This window comes from Aptenodytes patagonicus, chromosome 1 (assembly GCF_965638725.1).
Source record: "Aptenodytes patagonicus chromosome 1, bAptPat1.pri.cur, whole genome shotgun sequence".
Taxonomy (NCBI): domain Eukaryota; kingdom Metazoa; phylum Chordata; class Aves; order Sphenisciformes; family Spheniscidae; genus Aptenodytes; species Aptenodytes patagonicus.
Genome location: NC_134949.1, coordinates 108,144,591 through 108,166,456, shown reverse-complemented (window position 1 = coordinate 108,166,456; position 21,866 = coordinate 108,144,591). Strand labels below are relative to the sequence as shown.

Below are 21,866 nucleotides of genomic sequence, written 5' to 3'. Positions count from 1 at the left end.
AAATCCTAGTAGAGAGCTACTGTTAACCTTGCCCACTGTCAATGTCACTTGAAGAGCAGAAATATTTTTGACAAAGGGAAAATATTTTTACCTAATTCAGATTTGCATTCACAGAGGAATTTGGGACATTTTGGCCTTTATTTTCTGAATAGAGAGGGGAAATAGCGCTTACTATTTTACCGTGGTGATGCTAAGCACAGAATTCATTTTGTGAATTAAATAACTGCAATTCCCTGCCAACAGCGAAGGGGAGATCTGCTCAGCATGCCATAGGTGGAAACAGAAAAAGAAATACTAGATACAGTTGTTGATCAGTCTTCCCCCTCGCTGGCTGAAGGGACAGATCCTCCCCACGTTCCTAGAGAAATGTGGAACACAAAGCTTCCAGTTAATACGTTCACAGTGGTGACATTTGTGTTTCACTGCCACGTTAGGTTTTAAAAGACATCAGTTATGTATACAGTGTAGGTATTACTGTAAGGAGTGAGCTGGCATGTGGAAACACGGAAAATGTTCCTTTTAAAATGGACATACAGGGCAAATAAGGCACAGTTACCATGATAGTACCTTTCCAGTTGAGAATCTCAAGAGGAAATAATATTCAAATGGCCATTTTAGCACTTTGCTTAAAAATATCTTTTGATTCTTTCTCTATCTCTTCTTTTCTCTTCAACCTTTTCTTTTTCATGTGCTCTGCATATCCTGCACCTTCATACAGTCAAATCGTCTGACCTGGCGCGGCTGCTGGCTTTACTTAGCCTGCTGAGGGGTCTCATATCAGTGGCGAGTTCAGCAGGTGCTGAAGACCCTTCTATTTCGTCACTCACCACCTCCTCTGCTTTCTTCACCCCTAGCTCTTCCTGAGGTGCCAGCTGCTCCTCTTCTTGTTCCTCTTCCTCCTCTGCTCTTACCTTCTCCTCTTCCCGTTCCTTTGCTTGTGCATATGATGGTAACCTCTCATCAAATGCCCTGGAGAGATCTTCCAATGGTCCCATCCCAATCTTCTCCTCAAACTCATTGAAGGCTGATGGAAGGGGACTGGGCTCAACCCCTACTTCTGTGAGAGGGAAATAGTGGGACACCGGCTTCTCTTCTTCCAGCAGCTTGTAGCCTTTGGCCTTCGGGATGGAGGAGACTGTGATGGCATGGAGGGGCTTCTCTGGGACCTCCCCCAGCTGTTCCTCTGCTGGTCTTCTCAGAGCCCTCCGGATCCTTTTCAGGATCAAGTGACTGATCTCCACCAGGTTGAGGAAGAGGGACACGGAAGCCACCACCAGCATGAACATAATAAAGATGGTCTTCTCCGTGGGCCTGGAGACAAAACAGTCCACAAGATTGGGGCAGGGCCACCGCCCACAGCGGTAAAGGGGGAGAATTCGGAATCCGTACAGGAAATACTGACCTACTATGAATCCCACCTCAAAGAGGGTTTTGAAAATGATGTGGAAGATGTACGTTCTCAGGAGGGTACCCTCCAGGCGAAACTTCTTGGTCCCATCAGGGTTGTTGCCTTTGTTTTGATTTGGAGCCAGGGGCAGCTTCTCTTCATCTACCTCAGCTTGCTGACGCCTCTCAGCTTCCTCTTTCTCTCTCCTCTTCTCCTCCATGCGGACATGGTGCACTGCATGCCCAAAGTACATTAGCGAAGGCGTGGATACAAAAATGATCTGCAGGACCCAGAGCCGGATGTGGGAGATGGGGAAGGCCTCATCATAGCAGACGTTCTCGCAACCAGGTTGCTGGGTGTTGCACACAAAGTCTGATTGTTCGTCTCCCCACACTAGCTCGGCAGCTGTTCCCAGGATCAGGATGCGGAAAATGAAGAGCACTGTGAGCCAAACTCTCCCGATGACAGTGGACTGCTCATTCACCTGCTCTAAAATGTTCCCCAAGAAACTCCAGTCACCCATTTCTTACTGTCTAAGGAAAGAAAAAAGAAAGAGAATGACCACAAATTATGCTAAATTTAAAAGATTTCAGGTTTTCCCACTGATGCCTGTTGTTGCTTTCAACTAGTATTTCCCTAATATGCTTTGAGAACAGAAAGAAGGTTGCTTGCTTGCTTGCTTGCTTATTTGCCTGATCACAATGATTTATTAGCAGAAGCTGGAAAGCCAGAGCAAACTGCTTGCTAAATTCTTTCTTCCCTGGCTCTAAATTGGCAATTACTTTTCAGCCGGGGAGTATATTTAACTCCTTTTCCAGGTAAGAGTCTTCTGTGGTGCCTTGTACGCTCAGTTGCATGAGCCTGCTTAGATTTTGTACATGTACAAACACTTACCAGCAGTACAGAAATACAGATTTATCAGCATGCAGCTGCAGTGGTTAGAAAAGACAGTGAAGCTTTCAAGCACTCAAGCCCTTCTGCAGCAGAACCACACATGGGTCAAACAGATCTCGAATTGGTGCCCATCTTGCACCTACACAAACCTGAATTCTCTATAGGTTACATATATTAATTCTACATTAGAAATCACTCTGTTAGGTAAGAATAGCAATTACAACACCATTACTATGTTAGTAATACTGTATAAGCTTAATAACTACCATATATACTAGTTTTGCTATATAGTGTGCATTATATACAATATAATTATTCAGTGTTATTGGTGCTATTCGTTGTATCCTCTTCTGAAGTCAGTTGCCACACTGACATTGGAACCAAGCTGGAGAAGAACACAAAGGTCTACAACTGGGACCTAAAATACTATTTTCTCTCTCTAAAATATCATTGCTGCTATCTCAGGCTAACACAGAGCTGGAAGCCAGCTACAGATATCCTATTGGAAAGCTAAGAAAGCAGTCCGTTTTCAAGTTGTGCAAGTCAAATGTTACATCTGCCATTATTTTTGCATCATAAGAAATTACTCCGAGGTCAGGACTTCATCCTGCATATCCTAAACTTCCCACTATATAATTTTAGGCAAGGAAAAATCTATGAATAAGGGAAATAAAGAGGAAACTTGTTTGGGATGGGCTAATTTAACACATCACAGCAGTCTGAAGTCTCTGAGGAATGCAGAATATTACAGTGATCCAGAACGACTGACTTATGGACCGTGACAAGTGAAACAGGGAACATCATTCATAAAATACCTGTTCACAGGGATCTAGAAGTTCATCTCTTAGATACTACCTCCATCTATAGTTTCCTAAATGCAGACACACATACACAAGCGCTGGGAAAAAGAAGGTACAGTCAACGGCATGGAAATCTGAGTACCTAAACTTCCCTCCTCCTTCAGATACCACTGGGATATATTTGTAATGCCATATGTTACGACACACCAACGCATACCAGTCTGTTTCAACTACTGTGTGTACGTATTCACACATAGACAAACACACAAAATATTGAGAGTTCTATGGCTCTGGGGAATATCATGAATTTTCAACCGAAAAAATCCTTCTGATGTTATTTTTCTAAAACAAGATGGACTCATTTTCCTTGCCTTCAAACCTTGTAAAGTTTTAACCCCAGACACCCATGTTAGAAAATGAAGAACACAACGCAGTCCTTCAGCTTGCAGAAACACCTTGCATGCGTAAGCGGCAAACATATAATTTAATCACCGAAGAAAATTGCTACTTTCTCAGTCATTAAAGTTGTGTAAAAGAGTGTGTTAATGTCAGCACTTACATTAACAAGTCTAGCAGAAGATTATGCTGTTTACATACATTATCTAAACTGATTTAAACATTCTCTTTCTGCAAATTCACAGAGCAAAGTACACCCGACAGTTACCAATCATGTGCAACTCTGTAAAAAACACGACTATACACAATATAAACTTCATTGTCCCCCAGGCACCGCAGTTAACTCCATCCCTTTCTTTCTTTGTGAGTCACACTGATATCCACAGCTACCATTTGAACATTTCCACTGCAGCACGCAAGAGCGACATTCTAGATGTGATAAACCTTATCATACGGAAAACTCGCTGTACAAGAGAAGGAAAAATGTTTCCTGTCTAACTCCATCAAATGTCTCTCTTGCAGCTACATTTGGCTAAACTCTTCCTGAGATCACTTCCGAACTAGTCACGTTTTTCAAAAATCTGCCATGACCACCCTCTCTATTTTCTGCAAGTGAAGTGGTTCGAGGTTGCTCAATCGTTTCAACTGCAAGGAACAATTCTGGGTGGACTGAAGATGAGTGGTACGACCAGTTCAAATTTCTCGGATTCCACCTGTAAGCAGTCGGCCCCTCAAGTCTCAAAAAAGGTGCAAGCGATGAATTTAGGCAGTCACCTTTTCCCTTAAATTGCCTGTCATGAGGAAAAGAGCAGGAGACTGCCTAAGCCCACTCGGAGTCAACAGACTCGTGTTCTTAACTCACATGGGCTTGTTGCAAACCCCTACCCTGCGCTTCCAGACGTGGCAACCTGAGCACACTACCAGCAAAAAAGACTGTATAGATTAAGGACGTTGAGCAAGCAACTTGCCGCTGTGAAAGGCTCCACCGAAGAAATGTGTCCCCCTCCTCTCTTGGCACTCTGCAGGGAAGAGTGAACTTTTGTCTCTCTTCTTCCCTACCCTAGAAGTCCCAATCTTGTCGCACGACTGAGCAGATATGACTGAATTGGCTCTGATGGTGGGTCTTAGTTGCCCTGCAATATTTAAGCTCCGAGCCAGACGGCTTTATGAAGTGAGTGACAGTTAGTGACGTGAGGAACAATAGGGAGAAAAAAAATAGAGAAAGAGAGGCAGAGACACAGAGAGGAGAATCCACTGAACATGAAAAAGCAGAGGGGGGAGAGGAACAGGCCACAGGCAGTGAAAACCTAATACATGCATAAATGGAAGTTTGCACAGTTAAGCAGGGACCAAAGCATCTCTGCAATTCTGCCATGGTTCAGCACAGCTCTGTGTGTGTCCCCACTCGCTAGTCTTTAGGTGTCGTGGTGTGACAGGTGAAAAGGGAGTGCCAACATCTCTGATGGTGGCAGAACTAATTGAATTAATTTGTTGCCCTACACCCAGCTCTGACAGCCACGTCACATTGCTTATTTCCAGCACAGGCGGTCACTGAGGTACTGGACCTGTACTTGGCATTGTCAGATACTTTGGACTGCTCTTTAATGTCTTTTACCAGGAAAAAGAAGCAGTATGGGAAAACTAGATCATCAGTCAATATTAACCAAAGCTGAGAAATACCAATTTTACAACCTCACCTTTCAGTGTCTTAGTTCTGCTTAGTTTTTCCTCCAAATGCGTCTCGCACGTGCACATGCATCAAAAAATGTCTAAAACAAACTCTTGTTAAGGAGCGTAGCCAAATTCCAGCAGCCCAGGAAACAGGAATGTTACCCCGGGCGCACTCGCCTACCCCCGGCCATCTGCAAAAATGCTAGAGAGCCTGCGGAAGAGAAAAATCACAGGCTCAGTAATGCATCCACAGGTACAACTAACTGCCCTATGAGTTTTGATTATGAGCCAAAGGATGTAACTTTATTCTCGGGTGCTATTTTTGTAGTCTTTCTGTATGAATTGCTCAGGATGTGCTCTTGGTGCTCAGCTCTGAAGAAAAAGAGGATTACTGGAAGCAAGATCTGCTAAGCAATGATACAGATACCAGGCTCATAAAGTGACGAAGCAGCAAGTAGCTCTCCTCTCTATGCAGACTCAACACTGAATTCCCCAGAATGGCATGGGAAGACGCTCTGTCACTAGAAAAGCTGTCATTTGAATGAGATATTACAATATGAGGGCTGCAAAATTTTGTATTTTCAACCAATGGTTTCAGGCCTCTCTTCAGTGTTTCTGGGCATTTGTGCCCATGTAAGTTCAGAGCCTCATTTCAGCAGTGTTCTTCCCAAACAGCTTTTAAGCTGAGTTGCATAGCTCCAAAGTCCAAAGCACAACTGGAGGCAGAGATGATGTTTGTCAAATTGGATTTCAAAAGAGCTAAAGGGTAAGTGAGAGGTGGAAAATAATCACATTTTGCAAGAGGGACCAGTTTGGGGAGACAGAAGAAAACTCAATCTGTATACATGCGGTTGGAATGAAGGTCAGATTCTGAACACCTTAATAAATCACTCTCTTAATAGAGAAGTAGTAGAGGTCTATACATGATATTTTTCAGCCTGTGCTACACTAAGCATGGGAATAGTCTTCCTGGAGAGAGGACACACAGAGGAGAAGATACAAGTCCCAAGAACATGAAGTGAATAAGAACAGGCACAGTTTGATCAACAAGAGAAATAAGGACGGTAAGGAAGAGTAAGGAATACCTTTGTTGCTTTGCTTTGCTATATGCTACTGAGATAAACTAGGATTAATACATGAGTCATCACTGCCACCCTCATCCCCTCTCTGGGAAGCTGTAAGAGAGGGAGGACTAAATGATACCACCAGCACCTAACACCTTTAAAGAGTGCCTACAAGCTGCTGCGTCACGGAGGCCAGACGGTAAACTGTCCATCCCTTTTCAGACTGAAACCATCTCTTTGGAAAACTCAGCTCTGGGTTGAATGTGCATATCCCTTTCTGGGCCTTATCTCTATAATAAAATGAGCCAAACCCCATATCTGGTGTGTAACTACGTGGCTGTAGTCCATCTCTACATTACATCCGGCTACTGTCAGAGACATTTCCCGTTAACCTTCTATCTGCCACTTGCAAACACTATCCAAATATCAAACACTAAGTGGCAAGTTGCAGAACAGCTTGCAAGATGCAGCTGATGCAGAAATTATATGCAAGTCACTGATCATTGGGTACATGTTACCTTCATCTGAATGATCAGGGTGACTTTCTTTGCTATCACTAGGGTGCGGAGCCTTTAACGTGGGGCAACTGAGGTTGCTGGACATTTCTGGTTTGGGGAAAATCACACAGTCCCTTCAACTGGATGCCTTCTAAAAAGGCATCACTGAGCTCTGGGCCAGATTCTCCAGCTCACTAGGGCCTCCTCCCCCTTAAGAAAACGTCCACAGAAAATGGCCTAAATGAAGACGAAGATTGCCAATGAGGAATTCCTCTTGTACTGGGGCTACACAGGGAAGTGGTTGGTTGAGATGGGGATGAAGAGGAGGGGGCAGAGCAGGAGAAGAGCAAGAAGAGGACTTGATTCTCTCAGGCATCAGCGTAATGCTGGAAGTCAGGGCTGCCTTTGTAATATGAAAGCAATGGCTGTGAAAGAAAGGAGACCATAAGGTCTAGAAGACTGGTCCTCACACGCAGCATGCGACATTCGCTGAGTCTGTAAAAGAACTGCAGCACTGACAGTGCCAGACTGATAATGGCCAACATTTCCAACGTGTGTGTACCTGGCCCAGCATTTACGCTCTCATTACGCAACCTGTAGAAGTGCCGAGTACTTCCATCTCCAAAAGCCACTGCTAGAAATAGTAGCAGCTAATGGGAGTAACACTGTTACTCACGGTGACTTTTTCTTGCCTTCGGGACTTTTCTTGCCTTTGGAGAACCACGGACATCTCCTGCACTTTAAAAATGTTATTTTCTTTGGAAAGAAGTTTGCTTCATTGCTGAATTCTCACCCTTTAGCTGCTTTGAGGCTGGTGACTGAGCTTCCGTCTCTGGCACCACTGAGACTGTAAAGTCTCTACTGCAACTCAGCCTTTTGCTCAGAGACTACGAGGTCACTTGCGGAATGTGGGATTTTTCATTCCAAACGGATTTCCAACACAGACATGATGTCAGGACAAGGCAGGGCCATGCTATTGAACAGCTCTGTTCATGCATGATAGCAGATTGTGCAATTATATAGCGCACAACCCTGGATAACGATACCTCTCCCTCAAACAAAGTTATCTTCTCCTGATCTGCTTAGCTAGAAAGTGGCACATGCTTCCTGTTCTTCTGCTGAACACACAAAGCTTTTGCTCATGGCTGAAGCTGAACACTAGATATATTCAGCCTCCCTACAAGAAGCTGGGAGCTCTAAAAACACTCTTGTTTGCTAGACGGTACCCAACTTAGTGGACACTTGCTTTCTAGTAACACGTCTCTCTGTTCATCCTAGAGCCAAAGCAGTCTATTGGTCTGATCACTAGGACCAGTCTCCCACATTTCATCTTCTCTCTGCCACCTACCAGTCTCAGAAATCATTTAAATGTAGCTAGCCCTGGGCAAATCTTTAGGGAGAACTTACTGTGTCCCTGCAAGACTGGTAAATGTCACTGTCCACATTTTAAGGGCAGAGCTCTGAGATTTTTCCAGGACTCTCTTCAGAGCCCTCAGGGTACTGGGGGATATAAATTGCTGGGGAATATATTTTGCTAGGGAACTGCAAACAAACCATAAAGAAAAGAGAGGGAGGAAGATATAAAGCATCAAGAAGGAGGGAAATTGGGAAGTATGTAAGTGAACAGTAAGGTTTGGGCAAGAACACAGGAGAAGAGGTGAAGGTGGGGTTGGATTGTGCTGAGCCTCAAGCAGAGGGTAAACACCTATGGGAAACGTGTTTTTTATTTAAGGAATGGAACAAAACTAGACAATGAATAAAGATAAGCAGGGCAAAAGTGGAATGTCTTCCAATATCTATTTAACTTAGATGCAGTTCTTCTCTGAAAATTACCGTTATAAGAGGGATCTGGGGAATTACAGGCCAGTCAGCCTAACCGTGATACCTAGAGAGATACTGGAACCAATTATGAAACAATCAATTTATAAGTAGCTAAAGGACAATAAGATGATAAGAAACAACCAGCAGGGAATTTTGAGGAACAAATCCTGTCAAACCAGGCTAATTTCCTTCTTTGACTAACAGGCCTGGTAGATGGGGAAGAAATGGTAAATATAAAATACCTTGACTTTAGTGAGCATTTAGAAAATATCTAGATCGCAGGCTCCCAGAGCAGCAAGCAGACAAAGTCACCGTGCAGAGGCTGCACAAGTTGAAGTACCATAACCAAGGGTGATTATCACGGCTTCACTTTTCCAGCTGGGAGGATGATATCCCTGAAGTTCTGCCTCTGGGGCTGCTCAGTATTTCCTTGCGTGTTTTGGACAACAGACTAGAGGACGAAACCAAGAGGATGACAGCTGGGCTGGGTGGGCGGCAGTCCCTCCTGAAGGCAGAGGAGCTGGGGGATCAGAATTTGAAAGGGACATTGGACACTGGAGAGCTGGGCTGCCCTCTGCAGAAGTGACTGTACCAAGGTACAAGTCAGGAAAGGTGACTGCACAGACACTAAATGCGCTGGTCCAAACTAGATCGTAACAATTTCGGCAGCAGGGCAGCGAAGAAAGAGCTGGGGTGGGACCGAATATGAGTCTGTTAAGTGAGATTCCCGCAGAAAAAGCCAAATCTCATTCTGAGATGCTTTAAGGGGAGTTTTGTGTATAAGGCAAAGGAAGCAATTATTTTGTGCATTTACTCGATACTGCTGAGCTCTCAGCAGGAACAGTGTGTCCGGTTCCAGGCACTACATTTTAGAGGAGATGTAGACAAATTGGAGAGAGTCCAAAAAAGAACAACAAAATGATAAGAGATGCGAAAAAACATGACTTATAAGGAATGGATAAAATAACTGAGTTTGTTTTCTCTAGGAAAAGAACAACAGGAGGGGAGGCATGATAACAGTCTTCCAGCACATAAACATTTGTTACAATGGGTGGAGAGACTAAGCAGTTGTCCTCTACATTCACCAGAAGTAGAAGAAGAAATAATCAGCTTAATTTGCAATAAAAATGATATAGCTAAACATTAGAAAAACACTTTGCAACGGTAAGAATAGCAAAGCACTGCAGCACACTGCTTGGGGAGGCTGTAGAATCACAGGAGGTTTTTATGAAGAGGTAAACAAACATCTGTTAAGGATGATCTTACCTCATAAGCAGGAAAACAATCGGGGGGAGAGGGAGGCTTTCTGAGGTCTTCGGCCCTACAGTTTTAGGTAGGGTCAAAGAGCTAGAGAAATCTCAGAGAAATATTTTCAGTTTAAAAAAAAAGGTGTCTTGCCACCAACCCTGAAAACCCAGCCTGGACATCCTGGGTTGTCTACACCACCTGGTGCCATGCTGAGCTGGGGAGATACCAGCTCAGGTCTGGGAGCAGGTTAACTGTGTCAACAAAGCGTTCCACTTGAGCTAATTATCTCCTGTCTGGAGTGGGGCTAATTAGCTGGGGCAGCGTGAAGCACACTGGTACTACGCTGCTTCCCATGCTGGTGCTAGCTCAGCCCGGGCTCCCAGAGGTATCTCCACACCGCCCTGCGAGGAGGGCTGTCTTTGGGGACGCTTCAGGAGGGTCACTGCTTTGTTCTTTGACTTCAGTGATGGCTTTGAACGTGCTGCGGATTTAGAGGTGTTTGCTCACCGTAACCACATTTCAACCAATTTGTTCTCTTACTATAGTAACTGTAAGATTAAATGCCATAGCTTATTTAGAGCGTTTCATCTGGACATTGATGCTAAACATGAAAAACAGGGTGTGGGCGACCCATGGCACTTCCAGCAAGAACCGCTTTTCTCGCTCAGTTCAGCGCTGACCTTTTCCAGAGATGCTGATTTTATTTGAGGGCAGGAGGAATAAGAGCCACCCACCTTGTCCCAGTACAATTGCTGGAGTAGCATCAGCAAAGCAGAAACAGGGAGCAGCCTCTGCCAAGCGGTCTCTCGGGCTCCTGCAGCCTAAACCACTAGCGGGCGGTATTTTCTCATTCATGCACTGCACAGCACCAGGGGAGATCGAGGGATGCTATCAATGAGAAAGGAGAAGGCGCGGTGTGCCTGTTACGCTGTATCCGAAACCTTGCCTTTCTCTTCCCTCATCCCTCGTTTCTTGAACTTTTTCTGCAAGATACAAAACTAAGGCAAAGCAAACACAGGGAAGTTGTGGTGATGCAGAAATACCTATTGTGAATACAATTTTTAATAGTACTTTTACAATGATTAAATAGATGGAGTTAAAAGTGACCTTCATGTCAGTTTGTCATTGATTTTACCTATAGAATCAGTGTAAACTTTGTTGACAAAGCACTCTTTTTGCTAGTATAATCTGTATTTTCACTTGAATCTGCATCCCTTATCCAGCAAATATTTCTTGTGTATATCAGCTGACCTCCATGATTCTCCCTTTAATAACAGCATGGCTAATAATAAAAACTGCACTAAACTTACAAAGAATGTCTAAGGCAAAGGAGATAAACTCGCTCATGTCAAGGGTAGGTGCTACCTACCTGCTGCAGCAGCAGCACAAAACAGGGCCAGGAAGAGAATACTCTTTTAGACACATGATTTCATGGATCAGCATGATTTCGCTTAAGACTTGACCAGGCTATTCCTAGAAACGCAGACCTTTGCAACAGTGTCCTGGTTAGAAATTCCAAGTTCTCATGCCAGCGCAGACACCATTTCTGAAGAGGCGCACCGGGAAAGGGCCCAGAGCTTGTAGGCAAGGTGTAGCACATGCATTATGGAGTCATCATATACAAAAATGCCTCTCCTAGGTCCCCATATACCCTCCTCTTACCTGTCCCTTTCTCTGCCCCCTGCCTAGAACCTACCGCCTGGTCGGACATGGAGGTGAAGCCCATCAGCTGGAGGACATCACTGAGAAGATCTGAGAATCCAGGCAAGCTGCATACTTAGGTGGTCCACGGACTCAAATTTCTCTCTGCATATATTCTAGATTATGGCTCTTCCACCGCTATTGAGATCCTCCTCACAGGAATGGATTAACTGCTATCCGGAGCTGTGAGGTATCAGACCAGTTAGGGAACATGTTGCTTACAGCCAATCTGGACTAAGTGAAGTGGATCCGGGGAAAGCAGTGACAAGCACCTGATAATACTTTGGGTAATAATTAATTGCTCCAGGCCTGCCAGTAAAAGAGGGGCTAATAATATCTCCCAGGCTCTTGAGGGGATCTCTGTATGTTTGTTGTATCAAGACTTTTTGTACAATCTCTTAACATCCTCAGGCACAAGGAGCAGGAAAGGACAAAGCTTCTGAAAGACCTGAACAAGCGGGTGTGTCTGGAAACATCCCGTGTTACCTCACTGTCCATGAGGTTTGTTGCCTTCCAGTTTCTGCTGGGGGCTCGTTCCCTACACTCTTGTCCCTTCTTCTAGGCTCTTCTAACACCACCAAAGCTTGCCTTGCTGAGTGGTAGGCTCAGAGCTCTCAGGAGCGTTATCACCACCCATTCTCCACCGTTATCTCCCTGCCTTCACTTCCACACCGTGGAATGATGTGGTGGAGGTGCACTATACATACAAGGTGTGGAGGTGGCCCGGGAGAGCTCAGAAGCAGGACAGGGGAGCGATGGGGATGGCAAAACAGGCCATTATCTTTATTCTCCCAGTCCTGAGAGATAAGCGTACCTGCCGTGCACTTTGGCTGACCTCAGCTTCCCATTTCCCACAGCAGAGCATGTTCCCAGCCTCTCTGGGGAGGACATCCGTGGGGACGGTTCCTGTTTCCCTGCCCTTTCAGTCATTTGCCTTCCTGAGCCTGATATGATTGTTTCTTTGGGCACAGTGTAAAGATGCCAGCAAGGAACGGAAGCCTCTCATGCCTCAGCAATTTATTAAGAAGAAAAGGAGGTTATTGAACTTGGAAGCTGTTGAGCCAGTCGTTCTCTTTTCCTGATCAAGAAGATAACCCGTCCATAGATAAATCTTCCATCCAAAGGTCTTCAGCATTCCCTGAAACAACTTGGCCTCAAACTAATAAACAGCTGGGTAGAGGGAGGCAGGGATTATCTACATACAGACCTGCCAGAAAACATTGGTGGTAGGGCTGAAGGACTTCCAGTTTGGAGAGACCTGGTGTTTTTTTCTTCGTTATTTCCAGCAAACTTCAACCCCTTGAAGTCCTGTTACTGCTTAGTGAATATGATATTCCTAACAGCAATACAGTTTAAAGCATTATCAGGATCCTTGTAAGAGAAGGAGTCTTAAGAACTGTAAGAAGAAGAGAGTCTTAATGAAGACTCTTTGGGGGACCCCTGTCCTGGGTCAGACCTGGCAAAACTTTCAGCAGCTACTTCTATGGCAAGTCCCGCCTTGGCATAGCAACTGTCGATTACTCTTCCACATGTCCTGCACTACAAGGCCGCATTCTTGTCTGATTGTTAAACACCGTCATAATGAATGCAGCTATTACTACAGATAGTTCCTCAGCAAAATACAGGCATGTATTTTAATGGCCTGTGTCTCTCCAGTCCCTGAAGCTCTGAAGTGAGAACATGAACTCTAATATTTCTGTTGGCCACCCTGCTTTGCCCCAGGGTGCAGCAGGTTTGGTGGGTTTCTAGTCCCTCTGCTGCCTATCAGCTCCACTGACCAGTGCTGGGTGTATTCAGCTGCAGCCCTGGCTCTTCCTTTCAAAAGTGCGCCCTCCTTTACAGAAGCACAATATAGAAGTCAATTCCATTCTAATACAGCCTCTTGAGCTGTATACAGTTGCGGCATCCCTTTCCATTTTATATTCATCAAGGCTTTGCCTGCCCAGGAGACTACAGCTATAAGACATTGGAAAAGATGCTGGGATGGTTTGTACGACTGAATGTTAAAATCAGTGGCTAGGGCCCTAAGAAGGGCTGAGCGTGCAGAAGTGGGGTAGAAAGAAAAAGTATTACCTGCTTGCTTGTTTGTGATTTTGAATCGTAATTTCCTAGTTAACAATATTCAATATTTCTGAGTCGGTGTTCTAGTAACTGGATTGATGATTTGGGTCTGCGACAGATAACCAAGCAGCACTGGAATATGGGAGCACTGGTTAATCGAGCACTAACCAAAGGAAAAATAAACGTAAGTTATTGCTTAGTTTAACACCTGCTGATGTTGCTGACACAGAAACAGCCTTGGGGATTTTTAGAAGTTCTAAACGGCTTCCTCATCTTGCAAATCTTAAATCCAAAATGAACAAAACCTGTATTTCACCTCATCCGGATGGGTAAAGTGATGGTAGAAATGAGGGGCTGGTAGCAGGTTTACTGATCCCCAGTTAACTGCACTGTTACATGAAAGCAGAAGGTGGTCCAAAGTGGTAATGCAAGGCTTTGAAAGACATGATGCTTTAAAAAGTCCCGTTTCCCAGCCCTGAGTAGAATTCTGGGCTAAATCCACACAAAGAAATGATTTAAATAAGAAAATATAAATAATCATTGAGAACTGCTTAAAAATTTTTTTACTAGGCACCAAAAATACACAGCTCCCCAGTAAAGAAAGAATAGTGTAATTGAAAAAACACAAACAGATTTAAAATGGAAATGGGGGTGGCTTTAAGTAAGTAAAACACACATAACAAATAGTAAGAGAGGAGAAGCTGAATATAAATTAGAAGATAGGAATTATAAAAAAATAACGATGGAAGTGAAAAGGAAAAAAAAGACTGACAAAGCTATTTTTTTAAAAAGTAGATTAAGAACAAAATGAGTCCTAATCATGATATTGATCTGTTATCAGATGGAAATGTTAGATTATTCAATAATAATGCAGACAAGAAAAATTAAATCGATAAATACTTCTATCCTACTGCTGGGAAAAAAGAAAGTAGATGATGAAGACGTTGATGACATGTCTATTCTTATAGTATCTCAGAGGAATTAAATACCACCTACTAAAATCAGGCATTTTAAATCAGCAGGAGTGGGTACCTTGCACTGAAACTTTTTTCTTTTTTTTTTTTTTAAATAAGCTGCACAGGCTCTCTCCGCACTATTTATGTTGATATTCTGTACTTGGTGCAATGAGTAACTCCTGGAGGAGAAGAAGAAAACCCATAGTATGGCATTTTGTAAAGACTATGTAGAAGGGCATAATTATTTTATAATTATGTCATAACTGTAATTACTCACAGATAACTACAGACCTGTGATAGGATCTCAGTCCTGAACTAAATAATGAAGTGGCTAACAGAACACAGGGAATAAAAGGAGGGAAATGTAACTACGGGCAACCAACATGGGTTTACAGAAAATTCACCCAACTGAACTGAGTTAATACTTTTCTCTGAGGAAATTGCACATACCATTGTTATATTTAACAAAGCTGGTACAACATACTTAAGATCCTGGAAGGCAGTTTCCCTTCTATCGCATGGCAATTTGATTAAAGAACTTGCTGGACATAAAAATAAGATAGCAGTCATTAACCAGACTATAAATGACCTATCAGGCTGGCCCCAAAATACAATTGAGAACTAGAAGTGATTGTTTTGTTTATACCGTGTTTGTACCAAGATTGTGGAGGGTGTTTGGCATCACGGTATTTTTAGTCAATAACCTAGAAGAAAACATCAAACGTTTTGCAGATGTCACTAAGTCCAGGAGAGGGACGAATCATGAAAAAGGGGACTGCTGATCTAGAGCACCCCTGACGGCACAGTGAGTTGGGCAAACACAGAGAGGGTTTGCTTTAGCACAAGGAAGGTCACGTCTTGCACATCCACAAGGAGCTCCGCTGTAGCTCTGCTATGGGGAACTTTGCCTGGGGAAACAGTGACTCTGCGGAGGACTCTGAGCTCAGGGTAGCTGAGGAGCTGCGTATGAGCTCGCAGCGCAACACTGTGCTTGACAGGGCTAACGTGATCCTTGGATATACACATAGAGGCAAGGTATGTACGTATATCATCTCAGTCCTGCCTGGTTTATTCTCCCGTTTTCATGACAGTCCTCTGCTGTCAAAATCTCCCCATTATGCCTTCTACATGACCCCTAACTCAGCAAATTAGAAAAAGTGTGCTTATTTTCTGGTTCAAAAGTCAGCTTGCTTTAATGACTACCTGCCAGCTCGAATGAAGAAGGTACCTCCCAGGACCGTCTTCTCACCTTGTACCGATCATATGAGATCTTAGATCTACACATGTGTTGCTAGTATGTAATTTTAAAGGCTTAAATCTGCTCTAGTCCAGCTCCCAAAAAAAATTTATGATCTGTGAGGTAGCCCAGAAAGCAGTGTCACTAGTGGTGACGTACAGCATCATCCTGGGGATTCTTGCTCACGCATTTCAAAAGCTGGTCCCATCTGTGAGCAATGTCTCATCTCTCAGTCCTGGAAAGATAGCACCCGTCTTTGCTATCCCTATTGCTATACTATTCCCTTTGTATAAGGGAAGCAGTTTGAAGGACACAGGCAAGACCACGTGAGAAGCAAATAGGAAGCGAGAAGAATGAGAATAGCAAAGAACATTCAGCAGAAAAGAAAGAAAAACACACCGCCAGAGCACAACCCATATGTGGCAAAGGACAGCTCACAGGCAGCTTGAACGTAGATCCTGCCTCCTTCAAGCTTAATACAAATGATGCCCCACAAAGCACCTAGGTGCACTTGTATCAAAGGGTATCATGCATCAGCACCTACCTGAGCTGCCTATAGCAGACTCATATATGTCCAGCATGAGGGTGCCAGCAACCTCCTCTTTATTACTGTACTCTTTCAACTCTGCTTATTGGAGTACAAATGCCAGTCCTGGCGAGCTGTCAGTGAACCTACAAAGACTTATGAACAACCAGCCACCAATCATGTACCCAGAACAGACCCAAAAAAATACAGAGACTCCTGCAAGCTCTCTTGGATGCTATTTGCTGTATACATTGTCATGCCTGTCAAAAGCCGTGTGACTGTCCTACGAGTAGATTTTAATTTAGCTGGAAATTGACACTTGCATTAACAGGTCTCCCTGATGGCAAGGACTTTAGTCGCTGATGAATCTCAGATGTTGAAGGTTGGAACCACTTCATTTGCCTGCAAACCAGTCCAGTGCTGTTACACTCTTTGAATGTATTGCCTATCTCGCCAAAGCATGGACAGCTTGGAACTGTCCTAGAAAACATCCGTCCTGGGAAAAGCAAAGGCTGCCAAGGAATTAAGGAAAGGTTATTGATTTCTGACCTTCTTTTCAAGAAAGGATGCCTGGGCAAAAAGGCAAGCAAGGTGCAATAAAAGTCTTATTCATGGAACAACAGAACAAAATAAATAACGTAGGCTTTCTGCTAGTGCAGGGAGGAGAGCAGGCTCAGGCTGGGACTTCTAGAGGCAGCATTTAATCTAGCTTGTGTCCTTTAGAGAGAAGATAAACCTTCTGTAGACTGCCATGGAAGGAGATCTGTGAAAACGTTAAGTGCTTCTGATGATCCAGGCTCAACTCTCCCTTTTAGGCAAGATATTTAACAGTGACAAGAGTAAAAATGGTTGGACGCAGACCACGCATCCCTGACCGGTGGAGCCCACTGCCACAGACTGGGTCTGAGCCCCAAAGAACTACGTTTATCCAAGAGTACTCATGGTTTCAACAGCTCTGTGTGTGTTACATAAAAGGGAACGGGCTTCTTGGGAAGGGTTTCTATCTGAGCAGCAAAGTCTTCATGCAGCAGGGACTGAGCATTCCTTTTGAGTCATTAACTCAGCTGTTTTGCACAGCAATCAACCCTAGGTAAGGAAACAGCCAAGAGCAGCACAGGTTGCCAGAGGAGTGGGGTAGAGCAGAGGTCCCTGCTTCAGTTCCTGACAAACCCCTTTGCTTGTACTCCCCGTGACTAGATATCTGCCTCGGTGGCACAGGTCATCCGTGAGCAGAGGCAGTCCCGGTACCACTGGAAGCAAACCCAGGGAACAGGGTCATGGCATGTTTCTGGCAAGAGCCATCAAAGCCAAAAGCTATAAGGACTGGAGAAAGTCTCCCAGGGCCCAACTGTGCGAGCACAGCTGTCCCGACCGTGCGCTGGCTTGCAGCGATAACATTGTGTGCTGAGGTTGGCACTCAGTCCAGGTGAAATCCCAAGAGGAAAAGCTTCCCACCCTGCGCAGCCTCAGCGGTCACATCCACAGCTCCTCACCCGCTTACTGCCCCTCGCCACACTCCACCCAGCTAGCCCTCCTGCGCCGCAGGGGATACACTGCCCTGCCTGGCTTTCTTCCACTGCGTTGGGGTGGAGCTGGCTCACAAGTGGCCATTGTGTTTCCTCAGAAGTACTGTTACAGCAAGTACCTGCTCATACCGGCTGTGCGCAAAGGCTCAGAGCCCCTGCTGGCACGTATTAATATTGCCCCAACCTCCATCTGCGTCAGCGCTCATCTTTCCAGCACTGTTCTCGGAAGGTTCTAATGGTACGTTGCACCACTGACTCTTCCACATGCACACTCTCGGCTTCTGCCAAAGTTTAAGTCTGTGGGAAATAAGGTAAGAAATGAAGCAAAATCCTGGCATCATAGGAATATAGTTTTTCCACAAAAAAAAATTAAAATGTCCATTGTGGGGGGAGGGAGGAGGAAAGAACTTATTCTTGTTCGGCTCAGAGGTATAGGAGAATAACTGTTCAAAGTTCCAAGTTTGAAATATATGACAAAGCCATAGATGATGGCATGCAAAGGAATGCCTTGGCTTGGCCAGAGGAGAATTAAAGCAACACTGATAAACGACGATAAATACTTCTTATCAGTGAGCACCTCAGTGGACACTAATGAAGCCTCATTTACTTTGGGATATCACTGCAGCATAATCCAGTGAAAATGTGAATGAAACACTCTGAGTTCAGGTGAGAGGCCTGCATCTAGCCCATGCCCTCTTCTCCCAGCGAAGATAATGCCTGGTGGCTCCCGCTGGGGACTCTGACTTCTCCCACCCTGTACAACCAGACAGCCAGACCCACGGGTGCCACCATAGACAGTGGAACAGTGCTCTGGGATGAGGGGCTGGTGGCAGGGTGGGGGTGGTGGCAGCTCCTCTTTGAAATGTTGGTGCTCATCTCCACCATCCGCAGTGGTCTTTCAGTGGTGGAGGTGGCTGCCGATGTCATGGAGTGGGAACAGACGGTAGATGGTTACATGGGAAACAGGAATGAAGGGGGAGCAATGCTGCTTACTGGAGCAATAGGATTTGAAACTTAAAGAGGGGGAGTGATGTGGTTTGGCTGTTTGCAGGCTGTTCACACAGGGCAGGGTGAAAAGGAGTAATGCCTTGGGTTGAGAGGGGATGCCTTCTGCTCTTGCCATGAGGTCCCAACTCTCAACCCCATAGCTGCCAACAGTGAGCCAACCTCCAACTGTAATGCCAGAAAGAACTGCTGTGATCATCTAGACTCACGCCTTTGAAAACTTGGCAGAAATCCTTCCCATCTCTGCAAGGGTCTACCTTCTGACAAGAATCAAGCCACAATTTAAAAGCCTCCTGTGGAGGATCCTCCACAACCCTCAGTGAGTTTTTCTAGTGGTTAATTACAGACAATGTTAAAAAATAGTGCTCTTTTTCATATGACTTTTTTTTCCCCCCAGTTTCAAATTCCGGTTTTTGGATCTTATTACCCTTCAGACTACTAGACCGTAGAAAGTTTGATCCCCATGTAAGTCTATATAGACACTGAAAAATGTTAGCCTTCAGCTCTCCCTTTTCCCTTCAACTCTTCAACCTCTTTCGCTGGAAGGCACGCTTCCAATTCCTTAATACCCTCGGGCATTGTCCCTGAAACCTCTCCCATCCAGGAACCACCAACAAAAGCATTAAATAGAGTACATGGGAAGTGACCGTGTTAGTGCTAAATGACACACGCACTCAGCCTCTCCTAGAGCTATTCATCTTGAAGTTATTTACCGAAAGCTGCGTGAGTTCCCCCAGCTACAGCATCATCCTGGAATTTTGTCGTCAGCCAGTGAGCTGCACCAGCCCCCACTTCTTCCCTGCCACTGCTTCCCGAGACAAACTTGCCAGCTGATAAGCATAGCCTGTATTCCTTATTCTTTGACATGTGACTTACAGCAGCTAATGTTATGCTTGGCCCCATCTTTCTGAGCGATCCAGACTATTGCAGTAATGTATTTTTTTTTGCTAGCTTACTGATTTTTGAGTCATTCCTACTGATCAATGACTATTTTGCTGTCTTTCAGATCATTGATAGTAGAGTTCAATAGTATACAGCCACAAAGGACCAACTTTTCAATGCTTAGTCCCCCTTACAATTACACATCTCCATCCATTTGGAAGACTGACATGTTTCCTGTAAGGTTCTAATGTTTGTGTCGCAAGAAACAGCAACAACAAAAAATCTCTAAAAGCACTATACCAGCACTATCTATTCCTGGCCCAGTCTACCTTGCGTAATTTGATTGTAAGTGCTTTAAGGAAAAGTTACCATTTGATACGCGTTTCTGTAGGGCCTACCACAAGTGGGCCCCTAATTAAGAAACAGTAGTCTTCCTCTCTGGCTGGGACAATAGCGAGTGATTTACAGTTCTCAAACTGCTGCTAGGATCTTGTCTTTCAGAGATGTAAAATTTCTCACGAAAACACAGGAACGTGAATAAGTTGTTCTCAAAGTGTCTGCGGTGCAAGTCCCTGATCTGGCAAAGCTTATGCACGTGCTTAACTTCATCCTGTGTCAGAGGAGCTAGTCTCAGTGCACAGTAAAATACAGGCTTTCTGTTTTTGCAGGACTGGGCACCAGGAAGATGCATAGCATGCAACAGGGAAGGTGAAACAGGAGGTTAGACAGTCAAAGCTTTTCTTTATACTGTTGTAAATACAAACCTCTTCTCACATCTTCTTTTCAGTTGTTAAATACACAAATATGGGATTGCATTCCCATGCCTGGTTGCCTCAGGGGCAGTACACAAATTACACAAATTGCAAATAAGCAAATATATGGATTCCCTGACTTCCAAGAGTTTTTTGAAGATTAACGACTTAACCCCTAATTATACCGACACTGGCTGGCTGATGAATGAGGTGAGGCAACACCCTTGGCTGGTAAGATTCATGATGAAAAAAGGTGGGTTATTCCATCCCAGGGAGGAGAAGGGCTCATGGGTTTGTCATCTCACTGTGCAGATTTCCCATCTGGGACAGAGTCCCAGCAGTCTGTATCTACAGGAATGTCTGATCTTTCCCGTTTTGTTGTAGGATCGCTGTACAAGAAGGTATGAAATCCAATGGTGTTGCTTAATGTAAACAAAGGGTCCAAGTGACACCGATCCTTCCTGGAGAGGCACTTTCCCTCACTGTCATAGCTGACTAATGTGAGAACAACCTACCTCCTATTAGATTTCACCTTAGCTATGAGGGACACTGTGGTTTTCTGCATCATTCAAGCAGTTTGCCCATCCATGTCAGACCACACACCAGAGAGGAAGCTAGCACACTCCAGGCTGCTCAGGTTTGGTGTTTCTGACAGGGAGCAGAGATGTGGTTATAAGGTGAAACAGTAGTCATTGCTGTCAGGGAACACCAGCCCTTGCAACGTGCTACTGGATATTAAACTTTTAGTAACCTTCACTTTAGTCTCTTGACTAGGAGCAGGCAATAGAGCGCAGTGTCTTACAAGCACTTCCAAGCATCAACACCCTGCATACTCTGCACCCCAAGGTACAGCTGTGGCCTATGGTGACAGACCCATGAAGATTTTTAACGCAAAGAGCCTACATGCCAAGAATGGCTTCAGAGACCCAAGCTGCAGTACCATTGCATTCAAACTAGCAAGAGAGGTGGGGTTAAACAGAGCATCCACAACTTCTCCATATGGCACTTGCCCTGTGATCCACAAAGTAAAATAGCAAATACATTCCTTTGGTCATATATTCCTTCACATTACTTTTGGGAATACCGACTTACTCAGAGATCTGATATGGAGGATCCAGACCATGCTAGAGATTTGTGTACTTGCCCCCGCAAAGGCCCTTAGACTAGGTAGCTGAAAAAATACAGTATTTATCGAGTGTATTAAGTGGCTGGGACATTTCTCCATTGTACAAACACCACTGTCAATACTTCTCCCACCTCTCCATAATTATTTTCTTCCTCTTTCTTTCTTTTTGTTTTTGACTCCTTCCCCTTTGTCTCCCTCTGCTTCAGCTTGACTGGGCTTTCATTTCTTCTTTACCCCATGACTCTATCTTTGATATCATCTTCTTGGATGATCCATACCAGTAGCACTGGGCGCTCCTTTCCCCGCTGACTGATGG

General features: G+C 44.5%; 1 protein-coding gene across 1 annotated transcript; it reads right to left on the bottom strand.

Moving 5' to 3' along the window:
- Positions 1-691: 691 nt before the first annotated feature.
- GJA8 (gap junction protein alpha 8) lies at positions 692-21,866 on the bottom strand. The gene is made up of 2 exons (XM_076328856.1): positions 21,829-21,866; positions 692-1,920 (listed from the first exon to the last, which is right to left on the bottom strand). The coding sequence occupies exon 2, from the start codon at positions 1,908-1,910 to the stop codon at positions 711-713; it is 1,200 nt and encodes a 399-aa protein (XP_076184971.1). The 5' UTR covers positions 1,911-1,920; positions 21,829-21,866; the 3' UTR covers positions 692-710.

Coding starts and splice junctions, on each gene's coding strand:
- GJA8 (XM_076328856.1), bottom strand. CDS start 1,910: ATGGGTGACTGGAGTTTCTTGGGGAACATTTTAGAGCAGGTGAATGAG.